This window comes from Cynocephalus volans, chromosome 6 (genome assembly GCF_027409185.1).
Source record: "Cynocephalus volans isolate mCynVol1 chromosome 6, mCynVol1.pri, whole genome shotgun sequence".
NCBI classification, from domain to species: Eukaryota; Metazoa; Chordata; class Mammalia; order Dermoptera; family Cynocephalidae; genus Cynocephalus; species Cynocephalus volans.
In genome coordinates, this window is record NC_084465.1 from 139416713 (window position 1) to 139435246 (window position 18534).

The following is an 18534-nucleotide window of genomic DNA, read 5'->3' on the forward strand; positions in this document are numbered from 1 at the left end:
AAACATCTGTCTCATTTGTTTTTTTCAGTAAATGCTTGTTAATGTTTGCTGTTTAATAATCTTTTTTATTGGACTCCATCATATTATGCAATTACAGATGTAGTCAGGAGAGGAATCCCTAGTTAATTTGTAGTGCTAACCAAATCATAAAAACATAATACAAAGAGTAGAATTTTGTGTTTCTGATCAACCTAAATTTATTGAACTGAAACTGTACATAGGCAGGTAAGAGCAATTCCTTCTGTAATAACTTGCTTCTAACAGGCTGATACTACCTGTACTGGATTGAATTATGCCCCCCCAAAATTATTGAAGTTTGAATTGTCTCCCAAGTTTTATGTATTAGAAACTTGGACCCCACCAGGACTGTTAAGAGGATGGGAAATCCTATTATGATAATGGAAAGGTGGAGCCTTAAGGAGGTGATTAGATTGTAAGACCATGTAGTAGTGAATGGATTAAAAATGGTGGTCAGGGACATAGTTCTGAGGGCTTTAAAAGGAGTCTGTCTCTTGCTCTCTCTGCTTCCACCATCTTGCAATGTGAGACCCCTGGGTCACTGTCACCAGTACCTGATGCACTTTGGACTTCCCAGCCTCAGAAACTATAAGCAATAAATTTAGTTTTCTTTACAAAATACTCAGTTCCATGTATTCTGCTAAAAGCAACAGAAATGGACTAATACAAGCAGATAAGGGATTTAAGACTCCTGAAGATTAAGTTCTGAAAATCACTTAGTTCTGACATGGCCAAGATAAAATTTAAACTCAAGTCCTCCCTTTCCAAATCATGTGCTCTTTAACAATCCCTGGTTTCTCTAAGCAAGAAATGTCAGTTTAAGAATGAAGACAAGTAGGCAACTTGGAATATCACAATTAAGCATTGCGGTCAGCATTTCCATTCTAGAGAGTGAGAAATATAATAAATAAGATAAATGAACTGAGCCGGGAAGTCTGTCTGTCTGTCTGAACAGTCTGTCTGTCTGTCTGTCTGTCTGTCTGTCTGTCTGTCTCTCTCTCTCTCTCTCTCTCTCTCTCTCTCTGCTCTCTCTGCTCCCACCATCTTGCAATGTGAGACTGCTGGTTCACTGTTGCCACCACCAGATGGACTTTGGACTTCCCAGCCTCAGAAACTGTAAGCAATAAATTTCATTTTTCTTTATAAATCACCCAGTTCAGTGTACTCTGTTATAAGCAACAAAAACGGACTAATACATTAGCTGTGTTTTATTTTTTCATGTGAATGACAAGAAAAATTCTTACTAGCACAAAACTCACCAATATAGGACTTGGTTAAATTTTAGATTAAAATTAGTAACACATTGAATAAATTCAATGAAGCAAATATGCCAGTTGCTTATATTAACCACTCAAATGACCTTCAGTCCAGTCATGCTTCAAATATAGTCATTTCCCCAGCATCATTTTTCACAGTGCAAACTAGATAAAGAATAATCAATAAATTAGAAAATATATGTACATTTATTATAACAATCTTGCTTGTGAAGGGATTGAGAGGAAAGTTACTACTACTCTCATTTTTTATTTTAATAACTATGACTCTGTAACTCAGATTCTTTGTATTATTTTAAGTTGTTGTTGAATATTGATGATGGTTTGCTTGATTACAATAGACATGGACCTAAAATTTCTGATCTACTGATAACATAACAAGAAAACTAACTCTTCTCAGAAAATATCTTATTCCAAAAACGTTAGAGATTTGAAATCAGATTCCTTAAAGCCCTTGATGCTGTCTATCCTCGTACACCATCACATCTCAAAAAGTGCGCTGCCTCTGATTTATTTCATCTCTTTTCTGCTGGTATACTTTGAATTTGTTGTCACTCTAGATACAAACTAGGGAAGAATGTGACTCTTTTTATGTCTGTTGCAAACTTGGTTATTTTTCTTTCACCAGCTCATGTGGAGGACAAGAATGGTCATCAGATTAGGACAATGTAATTAAAAATAAATAAAGTCATGAAATCCTACTATATGGCAGCAGGAGAAAATAATAGAGAATTCATGTCCATCCTGGGAGTCAGCCCATTCTATCCATTTTCTTCATTAAACACCAATTTTCTTCAGTGGCAAATTTTATAAGAGGTCAATATAGAAGAACTTTACTATTTATTATGTAAAACCATTTTTTAATCTATTCTACTATTTACATAATTAAACCTAATCTTCCTTAGTGTAACATTTAATGCTTCTGTGGAAGAATGCATAGTTAATAAATCAACATTGCCAATTATTTGTAGATTTCAATGGGGCCCTTAATGCAATTTTACATTTCTATGAAGGCTATTTCTCTTATTTAAACTATCCTGACCCTTCATTCATGGTTATCAGCCTGAAAATATTAAAAGTGGACACTTGCTGAACTTGTAGAATTTGTGCAAAAAAGATAAGTCAAAATAATAAGAGAAGGCCAAAAAGAACTGACAGCGAGACCACTGCCACTTAGACATAAAGTAATTTGTCTTCTGTGGCTACTGCTGTATGTGTGAGAATGTTTGACATGTGTGAATATAATACTCATATATATATGAGGGTACTTCAAAAAAGTTCATCAGAAATGGAATTAAAATATAATATACAAATCTTTCCGTGAACTTTTTGAGGACTCTGTGTACACCCAAGAAACCTTATAAATGTGTGAATAGAAAAAATTACATACATACATATAATTATTATAGATAATATAGACTCTGTGTACACCCAAGAAATCTTATAAATGTGTGAATAGAAAAAATTACATACATACATATAATTATTATAGATAATACAAGGTTGAGAAAATCCAGATGGAATAAATGCTGATTGAAAACTCTCAAGAAATAATTCTAAGTAAAATGTAGATTCAGATGATTCCATATCATAGCACTTCCCTGTGTTTTAAATATACAAAGTATTAATATTTTACCTACATGGCTTCATTTAGGATCTAATTCATTGGCATTTTTGGGTGCATTTTATTTTCAATTATCTCATATGTAAAAGCTTGTGATGTTTTAATTTTTTGTTTACTTTTCATAGTGCAAGAAAATGACAAATTGAATGGTTCTCCCTTTATAATGTTCCAATCAGAAATACTGTGAGTAAAAATAAATAAATAAATAAAGTAGCAAGGTAGAAGGACCATTACCCTAGAAGAAATAATTACAGAAGTAGGAAATCTTTCTAATGTCGGCTCTGCCACTGGCTAATTATGTTGTATATTAGTCTTTTTCTGAGGCTTATAACAGAATACCTGAAACTGGGTAATTCATGATGAAATGAAATTTATTTCTTACAGTTTTGGAGACTGGGAAGTCTATGGTCCAGAGGCACATCTGGTGAACTCTTTTTTCTTAGTGGAAACTCTCTGCAGGGTCCCATGGTGAACAGGGTATCATATGGGGAGAACTGGGCTGAACAAGAGAGAGCTGTCTTCCTCACTTGCTCCTTTTAAAGTCATCAGAACCACGCCCATTACTACATGAATGGGTTGATCCATTCACAAGGGCAGTCCTCACAATTTAATCACTTCTCTTAAAGGCCCCACCTTTCAAATACCATAATTGGATTCCGCACCCATATATGCTGTTACAATGGAGATTAAGTTTCCAATATATGAACTTTTAGGGGACATATTATTGGACCCATGACAGTTGTCCTTGAGCAATTTATGTGATCTTGCTGTGTGCTTTTTCTTCACTTTCTCCTTCTAAGCCTCACTTCCCTGCATCCCTGGTGTAACATCAAAAGGTCTACTTCATAGGGTGGGTGAAACTCTTATCAGGCCATGTCCAATCTCCCTGCCCTAATGTTCCATGACCAAAGAGTCCTTCATTCCTGCAGACTGATACATTCCATGTGTCTTGCCCAACCCACAGTGTAGACTTTCCTTAATCTCGTTTCTTTTCATGTTTTTGTCCCAGGCCCTGTTTAGGCAAGCTCCCTTATCTAGCTATTGTCCCAGATAAAATCCCTACCACAGTTTTGACTATCTTGAGCTGAGTTTCACAGCCTTCTTCAAGCAGGCACCTGCTTCACTGTCTTCTTTTGTATGAAGCTCAAACTTTAGTTTGTCAGTTCATTAATGAGCAATCTTTAAATGAGAGGTTTTTGTGTTGTGTGTATATGTATGTGTGGTGTGGGTGTTTGTATGTTTTTAAAGTGGATATGTTGCCAACATTAACATATTAGAAGATTTCAAATAAAAATATAGATTTGCATTTTTCCTTTAGAAATCAAAAATCCTGGAAGCATTTGTGTTTCCATGTGGCAAAAATTGGCTAGAAAACTTAACCAGAGTGTGCTCGCTCCAATTTCTCCTTCATTAATTTCTTTTTCTTACCTCAGTCCCACACTAGCATATGTAGAAATGAAGTTTGAAACCCATCTTTTAATACAGGGGCTGACTTTACTTAGCAAATATATGCTGTTATTTGTCTCCTTGCAGAATTGCTACAGGGTATGATTGTGGAGATGGGGGCAGGAGGCATGTGAGGAATTTATCTTTTAGATTATGGCTGATCTTCTCTTTCATGACATCAAGTATGTTGCTCAATACCTAGCACATGAAAGAGTTCAGTAACTGTGAGCTAAAAAGAGATTAAAATAATTGTGTGAGTTGTTTATATTTGGGAAAGCAAATAGATTTTTACATTGTCAAATTTAACCAAAATCCCTTCTATTCAAATGTAGTTTGCAGACAACTCAGCATTAATATTTTGGACTTTATGTGTTGTTTTATAATAATAAGAGGGAACATGACTTTAAAATTAGATTCGCTACGGGCAAACACAGAAGCCATCAAACGTTTAAGGAAGATGAGATAGAAAGTTAAGCACTGAACACAGACAAGACTGAGTAAAATAGAAAGATCTGGGTTTCTGTGCTTTCGTTGGTGTTTAATATTAAGCTACTGCACACCATATCACTGATTAGCAAGTGAACAAAAATGAGTTTAAAGTAATTCTTTTCCAGTTAAGCTCTCATAGGCTTATGATTCACCCTTTGGAACACAAACTATACTATCGAGCTTGTGCTGAGATAGTTGTGCTGCATGTTAGATAAATAGCTGGGCCCATAATGGAAACCAATGAATGTTTTGGTGATGTTTGCAGGGTAGAACAGAGAAGAAAATAAAATTCCATTACCTCTGACTTAAGCAGCGTGCTGTTATCTCCTCGTTTTAGAGACAGACATAAAACCTCACGTTTTAGGGATTGTGTTGGGCCCCGTGTGCTGGAGAATGATAGCACAGTGGGGTGAAGCGGGCAGCTTCTGTCTTGGAATCTGCTTCCAAAGGCCAGGGTGCTCTGCCCTACCTTGGCTTGCTCCTAATACCTTTTCCTGCTTTAATTTTGTCTGGCTCCTACAACCCCTTTCTGCTTCTGTGCTTAATTTGCTGCAATATATCATTTCTAGAAAACTTTATGCCAAATAATAAATGCATCTGTATTTTATAAAATGGAACAAATTTTTAAAATTTCTAATGTGTATGTAAGTGAACATGGAAGCATGTTTTAACTGGCATTAATGCTCCTTTTCTGTCTATCCTGTAGAATGAATATAATTGTAAAGCCAATTCTTGGAAATATATGATTCAATAGAAATCATGCAGACACCAAGTTAAAATTTAGCTTTGCTTTAATCATAAAAAAGCGACTATTGTAGACACTTGAAAATAATGAAGCTACATTTTAAAATAAAAATAAGGGGCCAGCCCGTGGCTCACTCGGTAGAGTGCGGTGCTGATAACACCAAGGCCACGGGTTCGGATCTTAAAAAATAAATAAATAAAATAAAAAAATAAATAAAATAAAATAAAATAAAAATAAGAAGTTTCCATAGTTTAGAGTTTTTTTATTATTTTGGACTGGCTTCCTGACATCCCGAGCATGGCTGACTCAGGAGACATTTTGATAATTGTAGAAAGGATAAAAAATTTTTTCGATATGAAAGTGTTTAGAGTTTGGGTACTTTGACATCTTATTTGGCCTTAGATTTACTGACTTGGATACTTCATGTCTTTATAAATACAGTCTTTTGGTAAAGTAGGTGATTGTGACAATATGACAGACCCATTCTTGTGTTGATTTCATCCAGTTCTGGCCATAGTTCTAAATAGTTTGTTTACAAACAAACACACCTTTGCTTCCCTGATATTAATTAAAAAGTAGTTCATTTTGAATGTGGCTTTTAACAGGTTTGCTAATTGATCATAATGGTCTCTGATTTTACGCTGACATGGAAACATGCAGACTGATCTCACAGAGTCCTCACACAGACCGATTACTTGGCTGCCTTTGATATTTTGAAGTAAAAAGATGACAGCCTAAGAAGGCAGAGTAAGAAAGATATGTCCATATCAGGTGAGGAGAGGCTGACATATTTTTGTAGGAAATCTCTGAGAAAGCCTGGAGTGTTCTTTTCCTCATACATCTTTGATGATATTAGATATTTAATTCAATTGGCAAAAGCAGTTTTTTCAAAACCTGGTATGTAATCTTTTCATAAAAGACTTGGGTGGCTTCTAGGAAAATGTCAGGAATCGAAAGCTTCTTGTACATTTTCATTTTAATTTTTCATCAGGACAGAACAGCACAGGTTTACAAGTACTTGGCTCTTAGTCATGAACTCTATAAAATTTTGAAGAAAGGCATTTGAAGCCAGTGGTGTGGCCATAAAGTGATCCTCCTTCTCCAGTGCTTTCTCTCCTGGTCTTCTCCATCTCTGTACATTTCAGTACTGCTGTTTAGAGCTGCACAAATTGTTCTCTGCACAACCAGAGAGCACCCTTCTTACAGACTGCATGTGAATGAACCCCTGAAGCTGTACAACATGGCTTTCCTGATGAAAGCATGACCCCATTTTTCTTGCCACTGAGACAAAAGCCTTGAATGCATCCTTTACTCTCCTTATTAAAACTATGGTATGTCTTGATAGCTGTTCCTATACAGTCCACCCAGAATCCTTCCTTCCATCACTTTCACTACCTTTACCCTCTGGTATAGTCCAAGCCACCTTTCTCTTACCTGGACACCTGTGACACCTTCCTAATAATTTCTCTACCTCCCTTTGTTCCCTGCAGTTGTGATCACACAGCATCCAGTGTGATCTTTTTCAAAAGCCCTTCCCCTGCTCAAAGACTTCTAAATCTCCCTGTACTTTTTGGAATGAAATCCAATGTCACTACTGCAGCTTGCAGGAATACATGCTTTCTATGATCTGCCCCCACCACCTCCCATCTTCTTTGACACTCTCGTTTATTACTTCTGCTGTAGCCATAGAGATAACCTTTTAATTCCTAAAACACACCAAAGCAATTCAGTCCAGCTCTCTGCATGTGCTGGTGTCTCTACACAGAGCTGTTTCCCAAATATCGACATGGCAGACTGTCTTACTTCCTTCCAGTGTCTGCCATAAAGCCCTTATCAGAGAGAACTTCTATGACTCTCCTTTCTAATAGAGACCCTCATTCCTCTCTATCTCTTTATCCTGTTTTAGTTTTCTTGTTAGCTCTAACCTTCTAGTATACTATGTATTTTTTATGTTCTCTTGCTTTCTTGTCTGTCTTCACCCTCTAAAATACAAGCCCTATGGGAGCAAAGTCCCTTTTTTTGGTTCTCTGCTGTAATTCTGTGCTTCCAGCAATACAGAGAATATATATGTTCAATTAATATCTCATCTAATCAAACAGCACGGACAGTGTATATGCCTTTGGGGAAAATATTTATATGTGGTAGATATTATTCTCAGAAATTCATTTTCTATTCTTTACTCTCAAATTATATTAAGACTCGTAGTAGAGATATTTTTAGTAGGAATGGTTTGTTAGACACAGCAATCAGAATTTATTGTCACATGAATATGCAAATTTTAAAAGCTGTCCACAAATTAAAATATAACTCTTGACTGCAAATGATGATTTCTACCTACTTCTGCTCTCTGTACATATAGATAATTTCACCTATATAATTGTTGTTTGGATCATTGCTAACAATTTACATATCGAAGCTTGGAAAAGTCAAAATGATTCAATAGAATGAAATAATTTGAGAATTGAAATGATCCTTAAATGTCATCTATTGATCTTCCTAAAGGGTTGGTCAATTTATGATCAGATAATTTTTAGTGATAGAAAACTGTACACTATGTGGCTACCCATTTTGTTTTGGGATAGTTTTTTTTTTTAGGTTAAATGAATCTGGATCTAGGTAACTTATATACATTGGTCTTAGTTTTTGGACCACAGACAAAAGAATAAACTAGAGAGTAAATAGATATAGAAGAATGAAAAAAAGATACAGAAAATGGAACTTTTCCACTGTAACATTAAATGCTTTCAAGTTTAATTGTACCTAAAATTAGATATTTATCTGATTCTCAGAAAAGTAGAAGGAACGCTACTTCATTTTATGGAGAAACACCCATAGAAGTTTGTACTGGCTATTTGATTTTTGACAGGGAATGTATTGGTTGGTATTGCTTTGTAACAAACCACGCCTAAGTGTAGTGGCTTAAAGCAACTCACTTTATTTCTCACAAGATATGTATGGGTCAGCTGTGTGCTTCTGCTGATCTGGACTGGACCCTGCTGATCCCAACTGGGCTCACTCATGTGTCAGCTGTTAGCTGGTGGATTGGCTGGGGGTTGGTCAAGAATGACCTCTGCTGGAAATAAGACATACCCCCAGGTGGCTCTCATATGTCTTCGGGGGACCAGCAGACTGCATTTTCCTAGCAGTGGCAGGGGTCCAGGAAAGAAAGTAGAAACATAAAAGGATTTTTTGAAGCCTTTTTTGTGCTTCAGGTTGGCTGTTATCCTCCTTTGCCATACTACTGAGCCTAGAGTCCAAGTGGGAGAGAACTGCAACGTCAGAAAGCAGAGGGTCTAGATAGAAGAAGGCCATTGATCGAGGCCACGAGTGCAGTCAGTCTGCCACGGATAAAAAGCACTGGACAGAGGGTTTGACATAGAGACAAAATGTAAAGGAGGGGAGTGAATGGAAAGGCAGAGATAGAGAAAACAAAATCAAAATGAAAGATGGGTAGGTAATGGAAGAGATAGGGAAGAGACATAGAAAAGATGGAACGCACAATCCAAAGAGAGGAGAGAGTTGCTGAGAGGGCTGCAGGAGCCAAGACAGGTGACCGGGAAAACAAGCTCTGGCATAAACACAGAATACTTGTATTCATAACAACATAATAGGATTTTTCAACTGATAGCATTATAAACACAATTTCTGCTGTGAGTATGGGAAAAGAAGAAATACCGTAAATGACCACAGAATTTCCTGGTAAAGCATTTGACAACTTACAGAAGAAAAACTGCAATTGTAGATATTGGAGAGTAAAAGCAAGTAAAAAGATGCCAGTAACAAAGCTTTCATACTTCTGAGCAGGCACCATTAATACTATTGTTTAAAAATTATATGATTTTTGTCTTATTAGGATATACAAACTATAACTTGAACTGGGATTATTTTCCTATGTTTTTCTATTCTTTTGTTTTTTTCTTCTGTAAGTCTGTCTTAAATACAAATTATATTTATATTAGCACTCCTCAACATGGAGTGTAAGACTGGGTGATTGTATAATGCCCACCAAGAAAGAGGATTCCATATATTGATACTGAATACAGCTTAGTAAATTGCTAAATCAAGTATTTCAGATTTTCATATAGTAAATGAACTTTTAGGGACAGAAATCTTGATTTGGTTTGGTTTGGTTTGTGTGTTTCTGTTATCCAAATATCAGACTACTTCTTCATGTTGGTGAAGAACTGGGAATACTGATATAAACTTTGAAAACACTTAAACATTATTTAAGAAGCACTGAAATAGTACATAAAGGGAAAATGTCATTTTCAATTTACTTGTTTCAATATAATTTCACAAATTTCAGAAATGGTAAAATTTCCTCTTAATTTTTCAATGTTTGCAAAATAGCCCTTTTATAATTTCATGAAGCCATGGGCAAAAATAAGCAGTATAGCTTTTATTATAACTTATTTCCCTTCTTTCTTATCGTTTTGCTATTTATTAGGGTTTATATAGCAATGTCTGATCTAATATATCCTTTAACAAATTATCCACAGATGGCTCAAAATCTGCTTATTCTACCTAAAGATTTTTTTGTTCATTTTTCCTTTCCTTTTTCTCTCTTGTCCCTTTATTTAATAAAGATGGTTTCATTCCCATTTTTATTTCTCTGAAACTGGTAATAAATAGAGTAATCATGTCTCCAATGAATCTTTTCAAAATGTAGGAAAATTGGCTTCAAGAGTTTGCCTCATTTATAACTGTTGTATCATTTTTCTTATGCTCTTAATGTGTCCTAATTTTTTAAAACTATAATTATAAGAAATATCTATCATATTTAAACTTTACTTCCATTGTGATTCAAATTTAAGAACTGTGACCTTCAGATAACCCATAAGGACTTATACATTTTCCACAGGAGTTTCAACTGGAATGGTGAAGCTCGACATTCATTAACAATTGCCAAATTTTAGTATATATTAATCACGAATGATATTGTTAAAAATATATTTAGCAGTGCAATTCTTAGTCTTTCTCCAGGTTTTATATCTATAATACCACTTTTAAGCAAGGGTTTTTTTAAAACTCTATAAAAAATAAAATAATCATGCATCACTTACTGATGGAGAAATGCATTGCTAGGCGATTTTGTCATTGTGTGAACATCACAGATTGTATTTTCACAGACCTAGATGGTGTAGCCTACTACACACCTAGGCTGTATGGCATAGCCTATTGCACCTAGGCTGCAAACCTGTACAGCATGTTACTCTACTGAATACTGTAGGCAATTGTAACATAGTGGTAAGAATGTGTATATCTAAACATAGAAAAGATACAGTAAAAATACAGTGTGATAATCATATGGGACCACTGTCATAAATATAGTCCATTGTTCTCATAAACATCATTACGAGGTGCATGACTGTATATAATAGTCTTTTAAGAAAACAGTGAGAGAAGAATCTGTATTCCTGAAATTATAGCCAGCACTTAATACATAAATGTAGGTGTGCTTATAAGTGTGATAAGTTTGCAGCATCCAGTGTCAATTAGATTCTCTGAGAATCTAGTGCTTTGAAAGTCAAGTAGCCATCTTTAGGACCAGGAACTCCCTTGTCTCTTTAACTTATCGAATAGCACTACACTGAGGTTAGTTTTTGGTGTTGTACACAAGTCTGTCTTCTCTATTTCCTGCTTCCATTCGAGTTCTTCATTTCCGTCACCTGATTTTATCCATTAAACACGATGATCCCACTCTCTCCCCATCCTTTCATGAAACACAAATCCTAATACATAGCAATCTGCTTTTTCTTTTCCAGATTCCTGTCTTGGTCACACAGATAAGTTCAACCAATCATCCAGTGAAAGTGGGCCTGTCTGACGCATTTGTCGTTGTCCACAGGATCCAACAAATTCCCAGTATGTAGAAGGGTAATTGCAAAGTGCAAGCCTTCCGTGGGGGTAAATTTAAAGGAGATAAATCTCAGACAGATGTAACTGGACAAAAGAATCACTTAGCTAATTGTTGCTCCTTAATTCTATTGCTTGGTTTATAACTCCTATTGGGGCTGGATATTTCCAGTATTCTCAAACTAATAATTTAGGGGAAGAGAAATTAAATAGCCAAGCCAGGAAAGTGTAATTTTGGATTATTTGGGATAGTTGGCTTGGGTGAGCAAGGACAGTTCTTTTATTAATAAGAACATAAAACAGTGACATTATTTGATTGACAGGCATGTGTTTCCGTGTTTGTTTATTCTAAATAAATTTATGACCTGAAGAGCAGCTCTGTGCTGTTTTATGTTCAACCTGTTTGTGTAAAACTGTTTGGGAGTCTAAAGGAAGATGAGAGAAAAAGTATTAATTTTGGAAAATAAAAATTTGGGTGGAGCTATACCTACCAGAGAAGATGTGTATTTGTTTATTTGTTTGTTTAAATCATTTTTTGCCTATCTAATCTAGTTAACATTTTATATAATAAAAACTTACATGTTTCTTTTGGCAGCTGTTCACCATATTAGAAAATCAAAGTGTTAACTGCATTTTGTAGCGGTTCTGACCATACTAGTCATCTTTTGAAAGGTCTGGTTTTTAAACCTCTTATTTCAAGAACAGTCCCAAGGGATGCTTTGGTTTATTAATACAAGGGGTGTTTGTTTGTGTCCTAGATGCGTTTATTTAAAGCAAGGGGTGATAATAAAATATGTCTCGAGATGAGATCATTTCTTTCCATTTTGTTAAAAGTCATTTTCCTTTTATTTCATTATAGTGGTAGACAATTCATCACATGCATATGCTGTTTAGTCTTGACTTGAGCTGATTCTGTTTAATTGTGTCATCTCCCGAATAGAGAAAGTAAATGGAGTGGAAACCAGATATTTCAGAGCAATGGATTGGCTGGAAACATTGCGGGGGTTATCTTACAACTACACTTGAGAATGACTTCACGTATGGCAGTTCTGCTTAGTGAAAACGTGCATACTCATGGGTTTGTCCTTGTTAGCTGAGAATTTGTGGGAGGTAATGTTCAAGGGAATTGTTAAATCAAGGCAGATTTTCCAGAAACTAAACTGTAATGTGAACAAAGCAGGAATATATTAGTATGTGTAGGCAACATAAAAGCATCCTGACAAAACTCTTAAATAAGAGGCTGAACCCTGGGAGAGCCAAAGTTGGCTTCTGTTTGAGGAGGCATGTTCTCACATTCTTTCTTTCAGGGGTGTTAAATCAAGCATGACTTCAGCCAATTATTGCACAAGTAAAAGAAAACGTTAGTGTTAGTTTATTTGTTGGTTCTTTTTCATCTCTGAAAGAATTTTATTTGCAGCTTACTCAGAAGACATTTTAGTCCACATTGCTGTTCTGATATATTATTATTTAGAGAAAAAGACCACCAGTGTATAAATTTTTTTTACAAATGTATTTTAATATGTGAGTATTATGTCAGTATATTCCCCATGATAAAATTGTACTTAGACTTCAGCAACCCCAAATGCAATTTTGTATCTCTTGCTATGCTGTAAAAGGATTGACTGTTCTGTTTTGGGGGGGAAATATCCTTCCAAATAGAAATTGCACTGAGTAAATTGGCAAAATTTATATGAATTTTGAGACCAGAGATGTCTAAAGTTTGGGACTAAGTATTCATTTTAAAATCATTACTCAAGGTTCAGAGAAAAGCTTGTCTCAGGCAAGCTGTGTGCCAGAATGGCATTCCCATTTCCCGTTGATCTTACTTTTCAATCCTGAGAAAAATTAGCCAAGAAAAATTGAAGATCTAAGTCTCTCATAACCCCCACCCCCCAATCCCTGCCCTTAGATAGGATCAGCAAGACAATTGGAATTGATGTGTCCTACTTGAAAATGTTTTTGGGGAACGGAAAAATTTAATCTCCTTAAAAATCTGTTCGCACATTTATAAAGTATATCTGTTACATGAGCTTCTGTATAATAGGAGAAACATGGTTGCATTGTGTTCTCAGCTAGAAAAAAAAAAGAAGAAGCATGCTTATTTATTCATGCCAGAGATGAGGATAACTCAGGATTAGCATAAGACAAGTTCTACAAGTATTATTTTTTGTGTATGAGATATTAGATGATTCCTAGAGATACCTAGAGATGATTCTGTATGTTACATATTTGTGCAATCAGAACTTAGTTAAGTGCTTAAGTCCTTTTCAAAATCCTGTTCCCATATTTGATAACCCTGTTAGGAGGTGTCCTCATAAAGAATTTAAATCCTTTATCTCTGTTACCCCCTTTTTTCTCACCTGTTTTCCCCTTAATATATACATTTTTTCTACACTGTTAAATACCTGTGTAAAATGTGATCATTAATGTCTATAATAAATTCCTTTTCTTCAAATTTTATATAAACTTTCTCTTCATTAGTTTGTCATATAGGTTGCCTATAATATTAATTATCAGTGAAACAGTGCTGAATATCTTTGTTTTAAAATTTTTAAACAAATCTGATTCTCAGAAAATGAATTTGTATATGTTATAAATGAAAGGGTGGGTGCTCACTTTCTTATGTTGCCATAGCTAGTTTAAGCCAAGACTTTAGGTTCTATAATGCATGTAACCAAAATGATTAAAAGAACAGAAAGCTGATCATATGAGAACAGGTCCTATGTAATGCACCTTGGAATATAGAAGAAATGTAACCATCCATTACTCAGAATAATGATCAGTTGTTCCCTAAATCCACCCAGAGAAAATAGTCAATGTTTTTATGTATGTATTTGCACCCACCCTTTCATTTATAATATGTACACACGAACACACACACATTAAGAAAATTGACACTGTGCCATAAATCCTTTTTGCCACCTGTTTTCCCCTTAATATATACAACACATTTTTTCTACACTGTTAAATACCTGTGTAAAATGTGATCATTAATGTCTATAATAAATTCCTTTTCTTCAAATTTTATATAAACTTTCTCTTCATTAGTTTGTCTATAGGTTGCCTATAATATTAATTATCAGTGCTGAATATCTTTGTTTTAAAATTTTTAAACAAATCTGATTCTCAGAAAATGAATTTGTATATGTTGACTGTTAATAGTGGGTTTTTTAATGTATTTTGACAAACTGCTTTCCATAAATTTTGTGCCAATTTACTCCCCCACCAGCATTATATTAGATACCCCATTTCCCCAAATGGTCTCAGACACAATTAACATTTTTTAAACTTTGCAAATTTGATAAGCAGGACATGGTATTTCATTGTCGCTCTAATTGTCTTTTGATTACTGGAAAGTTTTAACACTGTCATATGTTTATATGTCATTTGTAATTTCCATAATTTCTCGTTAAATAGCTCTAAGTAATTCTTCCTCAGCCTCGGCTTATGTCTCTCTAAACCCTTCCATGCAGGGTGCAGAGGTCTTCCAGGACACATGCACATTTCTCACTAGTTCCACTCACACGTGTTTGTTTCTCCGTCCTCCAATTTAATATTTCGAATTTCAGTCTTAATCTCTAGGGTGCTGACCTTCCCCGTCATGTCTCACTGTTTCTTCAACCTCTGAACTTAAATGAGCATAACGCTTCCAGCAAGAAACCCAGAAAATCCACTTATGCCATGTGGTTCTTTTATTTGGAAAACTTAAGGCTGTGTCATTTTAGTAGTAAGAAAGTTACTTTAACACACACGCACAGAATTCTAGCATTAGAAACAAAATTGGAAAGCTGCTGACCTAATTTGAAATATTTCTACAACAGTTTACGGTAATGACTATTTCTGAATCTCTTAAAATGCTCCACTTTATTCTTCCCGCCAGCAGTCCATTATCTGGTAATTTCCTAAGGTCAAGCCCTTTCTAATCAGCATCTGTTGTTTTATACTTATTGACATTATTTGTGCTGCAATGTACCTTTGCTTTGTTGGTTATTATTATTCATAGCACAATAAGAAACATTAGCATTTTCAGAAACAAAACTGACAATTAACTTGTAGAGCAAATATGTTTTAAAAATACGTAGAGAGTCACTGAACTCTTTGAGGGACATTTGTATATATTTGCCACACATGGTCTCTTTATAAGCTTACAGACTAGGCAGCAATTTTTCAAAGAAGTTGACCAAAATTACGTTTAGAGAGTAAATAAAATAACCTTAACAAACAAAAACAGAATTTCTTCTAGTATATGCAAAATATTTTAAGCTTTAATTATCAAAGAAATAGTTGCATAGACCAGTTTGCCATCCAAAAGAACTTTCTGTGCTGGTGGAAATGTTCTGAATCAGATCTGTCGGGCATGTTCTCACTAGCCACGTGTGCTACTGTGCACTTGCAGCGTGGCCTGTGAGCCTGAGGAATTGAACTGATAATTGGATTTAATTAATTAATTTTAAGTTAAAGAACCACATGTGACTAGTGGTTACCATATTGGACAGGGCAATAGATCATATGCGTGTATATAAATAAAATATTGAATGCCAAGTATACTATTTACATAAACATTCTTTTTACATCTTCTCTGCCTTTTAAAAGGACTTAGAATATTAGATATTACTAAGTAATAAATATTCAAGTATAAGTATATTTATAAAATAAGAAATTTTCAAATATAACCATTATAACTGATTTTCCCCATGGAAAACAATTTGCAGTTTTGATTTGGTGGTAGGAAGTAGTCATAATTATCTAGCAACTATAATAAAAAGATGTGGTCAAAACTACAAAAAAAAAAAGTATCTTGTAGTGAAGATGTTTTTTCTTTCATAGTATTTTATAGAACCCATTTCAAGCCTTTTCAGAGGAACTGGACCTCATTTGTTATTTTCAAAGTTATCAAGGTCTTTTCATTCATTTAAGGACAGATGAATTTATAAATCTTCAGTAAATTGTGTCATTTTACCTTCACTCTCCTCAAAATGGAAGACCCTTCAAAATTATTCATTTTACCAAAGATAAAATTGCTTCTCTTTATAGCACAATTTCATTAGGTACTTAGGTTTTCAAGTATTCACTAGCTCACTACAGGCTCAACAAAAGAAATAAATTGAAATCATGACTTTTTTGGTGAAATAATTGTCGTCAAACACTTTGAGGATAGAAAGCACTGTGCAAAATATTTTATTGTCTTAACACATGTATTTCTAATGCACCTTATTTGATTGACCCTAACTTGACTTTTAAGGAAAAGCAAAAATCTAAGAATTTTCCGAATATCAGAAATCACTGATTAACCCATTTTAACATACTTGAGAATTTTTCTCGAGTTTTAATGAATAAGAAAGCGTTCCTTCAGGGAAAAGTGGTTATTGCTTTCTATTTTATTTTCTCTCTTTCTTTTTTTATTTATTCATTGACATTTCATCCTATATAACACTCTCAGAGAAAGCAGTGTTTACCAATTTAGAGATGTGTCTCTCAATTTATTTAATGAAGCATGAATTATCTTATTTCTCATATAAAATCCTAAAAAGTCACAGAAAGGACTTTAATACATTGTCAAAAGTTCAAGGCACTTAAACATTCATGTATTCAACATATATTTATTGGGTATCTATTAGGACAGGATTTATCAGTTTAAAGAAGAGAAGCCCAACTTAACGTACTTGTATTTTATTCAAAATAGTGAGTTAAAAGCTCGTCCTCACAGCCAGAACAGTTCTCAGAAATAATCTAAGCTGAGTTTTTCTATTCAGTTTGATCTTTTTGTTTTAAATTATGATCTCAGATATTAGATTTTCCACTTTTCTCTTTCATACTTGCCTTCAAATTTACACTTTTCCTTAGCTTAATTATCTCTTACTTTTTCCCTATTCCATAATGACTATTTCTATTTTGACTTGCACTTTCCTACTACACAGAATTATTTCTGTTTTTAACTAATATTGGTCCCCTACATTTTTAAACATGCTTTCATGTTCATTTTTCCAATTGAATTTTGCTATGGTAAGTTTTGTTTCTTCAAAATATAGGGTTTTTCCCCTCACAGAAGTGCCAAACATCTGAGTGAGTTAGCACTGAAAGCTTCTGTTTGAATGTTTGATTTTAAATTTGACACCTTACTTTGCTTAATGAAGTCACACACAAAAAAGTGAGGTTTAATGACATTGCAATTGTGTATTATACACTCTTCCCATAAGTCTCAGGAACAGGGAAGTGTGTTCCCCTGAGGAAGCACCATGTTCAGATAGACAGCCCTGGGCCGGTGGAACCATGCTGTAAGTCACAGCACAGGCTGGCAGTCCACGTGCCACGGCAACCCACTACATTGACACTACATTGATGACCATTTACTGTCCCAAGGCTGGTTCTGGTTCTCTTCTTGGGCAAAACAATTGCTGATGGAGGAATGCAGCTTGTTTAAGCTATTAGTAAAATATGAGTGGAAGGTAGCGAAATGTGAGGGTCATTTTAGGTCGTGTTTCTGATTTCCTTTATGCATGTTCAAGTAACTTACAAAATCTGGCCATTTACATTTTAGCGGTGTCCTAAACTTGGCCAACAGTGAGGAAATGATGAGAGGTTTAGATTAGCACTTCATGGTCACCCAAAATTTATGTTGCTTTATCTAATGCCTAATTACATTGCTATTTAATAGAATTAGAACTATAGAGGGAATCGGGGAAAAAAACTGAGGCTAACACAGTTTTTATTTATATTTCTATTTCTTTCTTTTTTTTCATTTTTTATAGATAGATGCTTTGTTTAACAACTCCAACTAACTAATTGTGTTCATACATTGCATTTTTGTGTAGGAAGCTTGTAACCACTGTAACAGTGTTCTTTTTATCTTGAGTCTCTTTTTTCCTGAGTCTTCATTCTGGGAATGAAATTTGTAGTTGTGGGATACGTGCTATTTACATTAAAGAATACTCAATAAATGTTGCTATGTGTTGGGCTCAAATTGAACTAGAAAAGAAATAAGATAATACCATTCGGGGACAGTCATCAAGCATCGGCAACACCTGAATAAAAAAATGTTAGCAAATCATTTATTTGACGATTCAGACAAAATATTAAAATAT

General features: G+C 34.7%; 1 protein-coding gene across 1 annotated transcript in view; it reads left to right on the forward strand.

Annotated features, from left to right (window-relative positions):
• PLXDC2 (plexin domain containing 2) overlaps positions 1-18534 on the forward strand; it is a 401250-nt gene that overhangs the window by 303257 nt on the left and 79459 nt on the right. The window contains exon 7 of the mRNA XM_063100052.1: positions 11362-11461. Coding sequence (XP_062956122.1) covers positions 11362-11461 — 100 coding nt within the window. The remainder of the gene's footprint in view (positions 1-11361; positions 11462-18534) is intronic.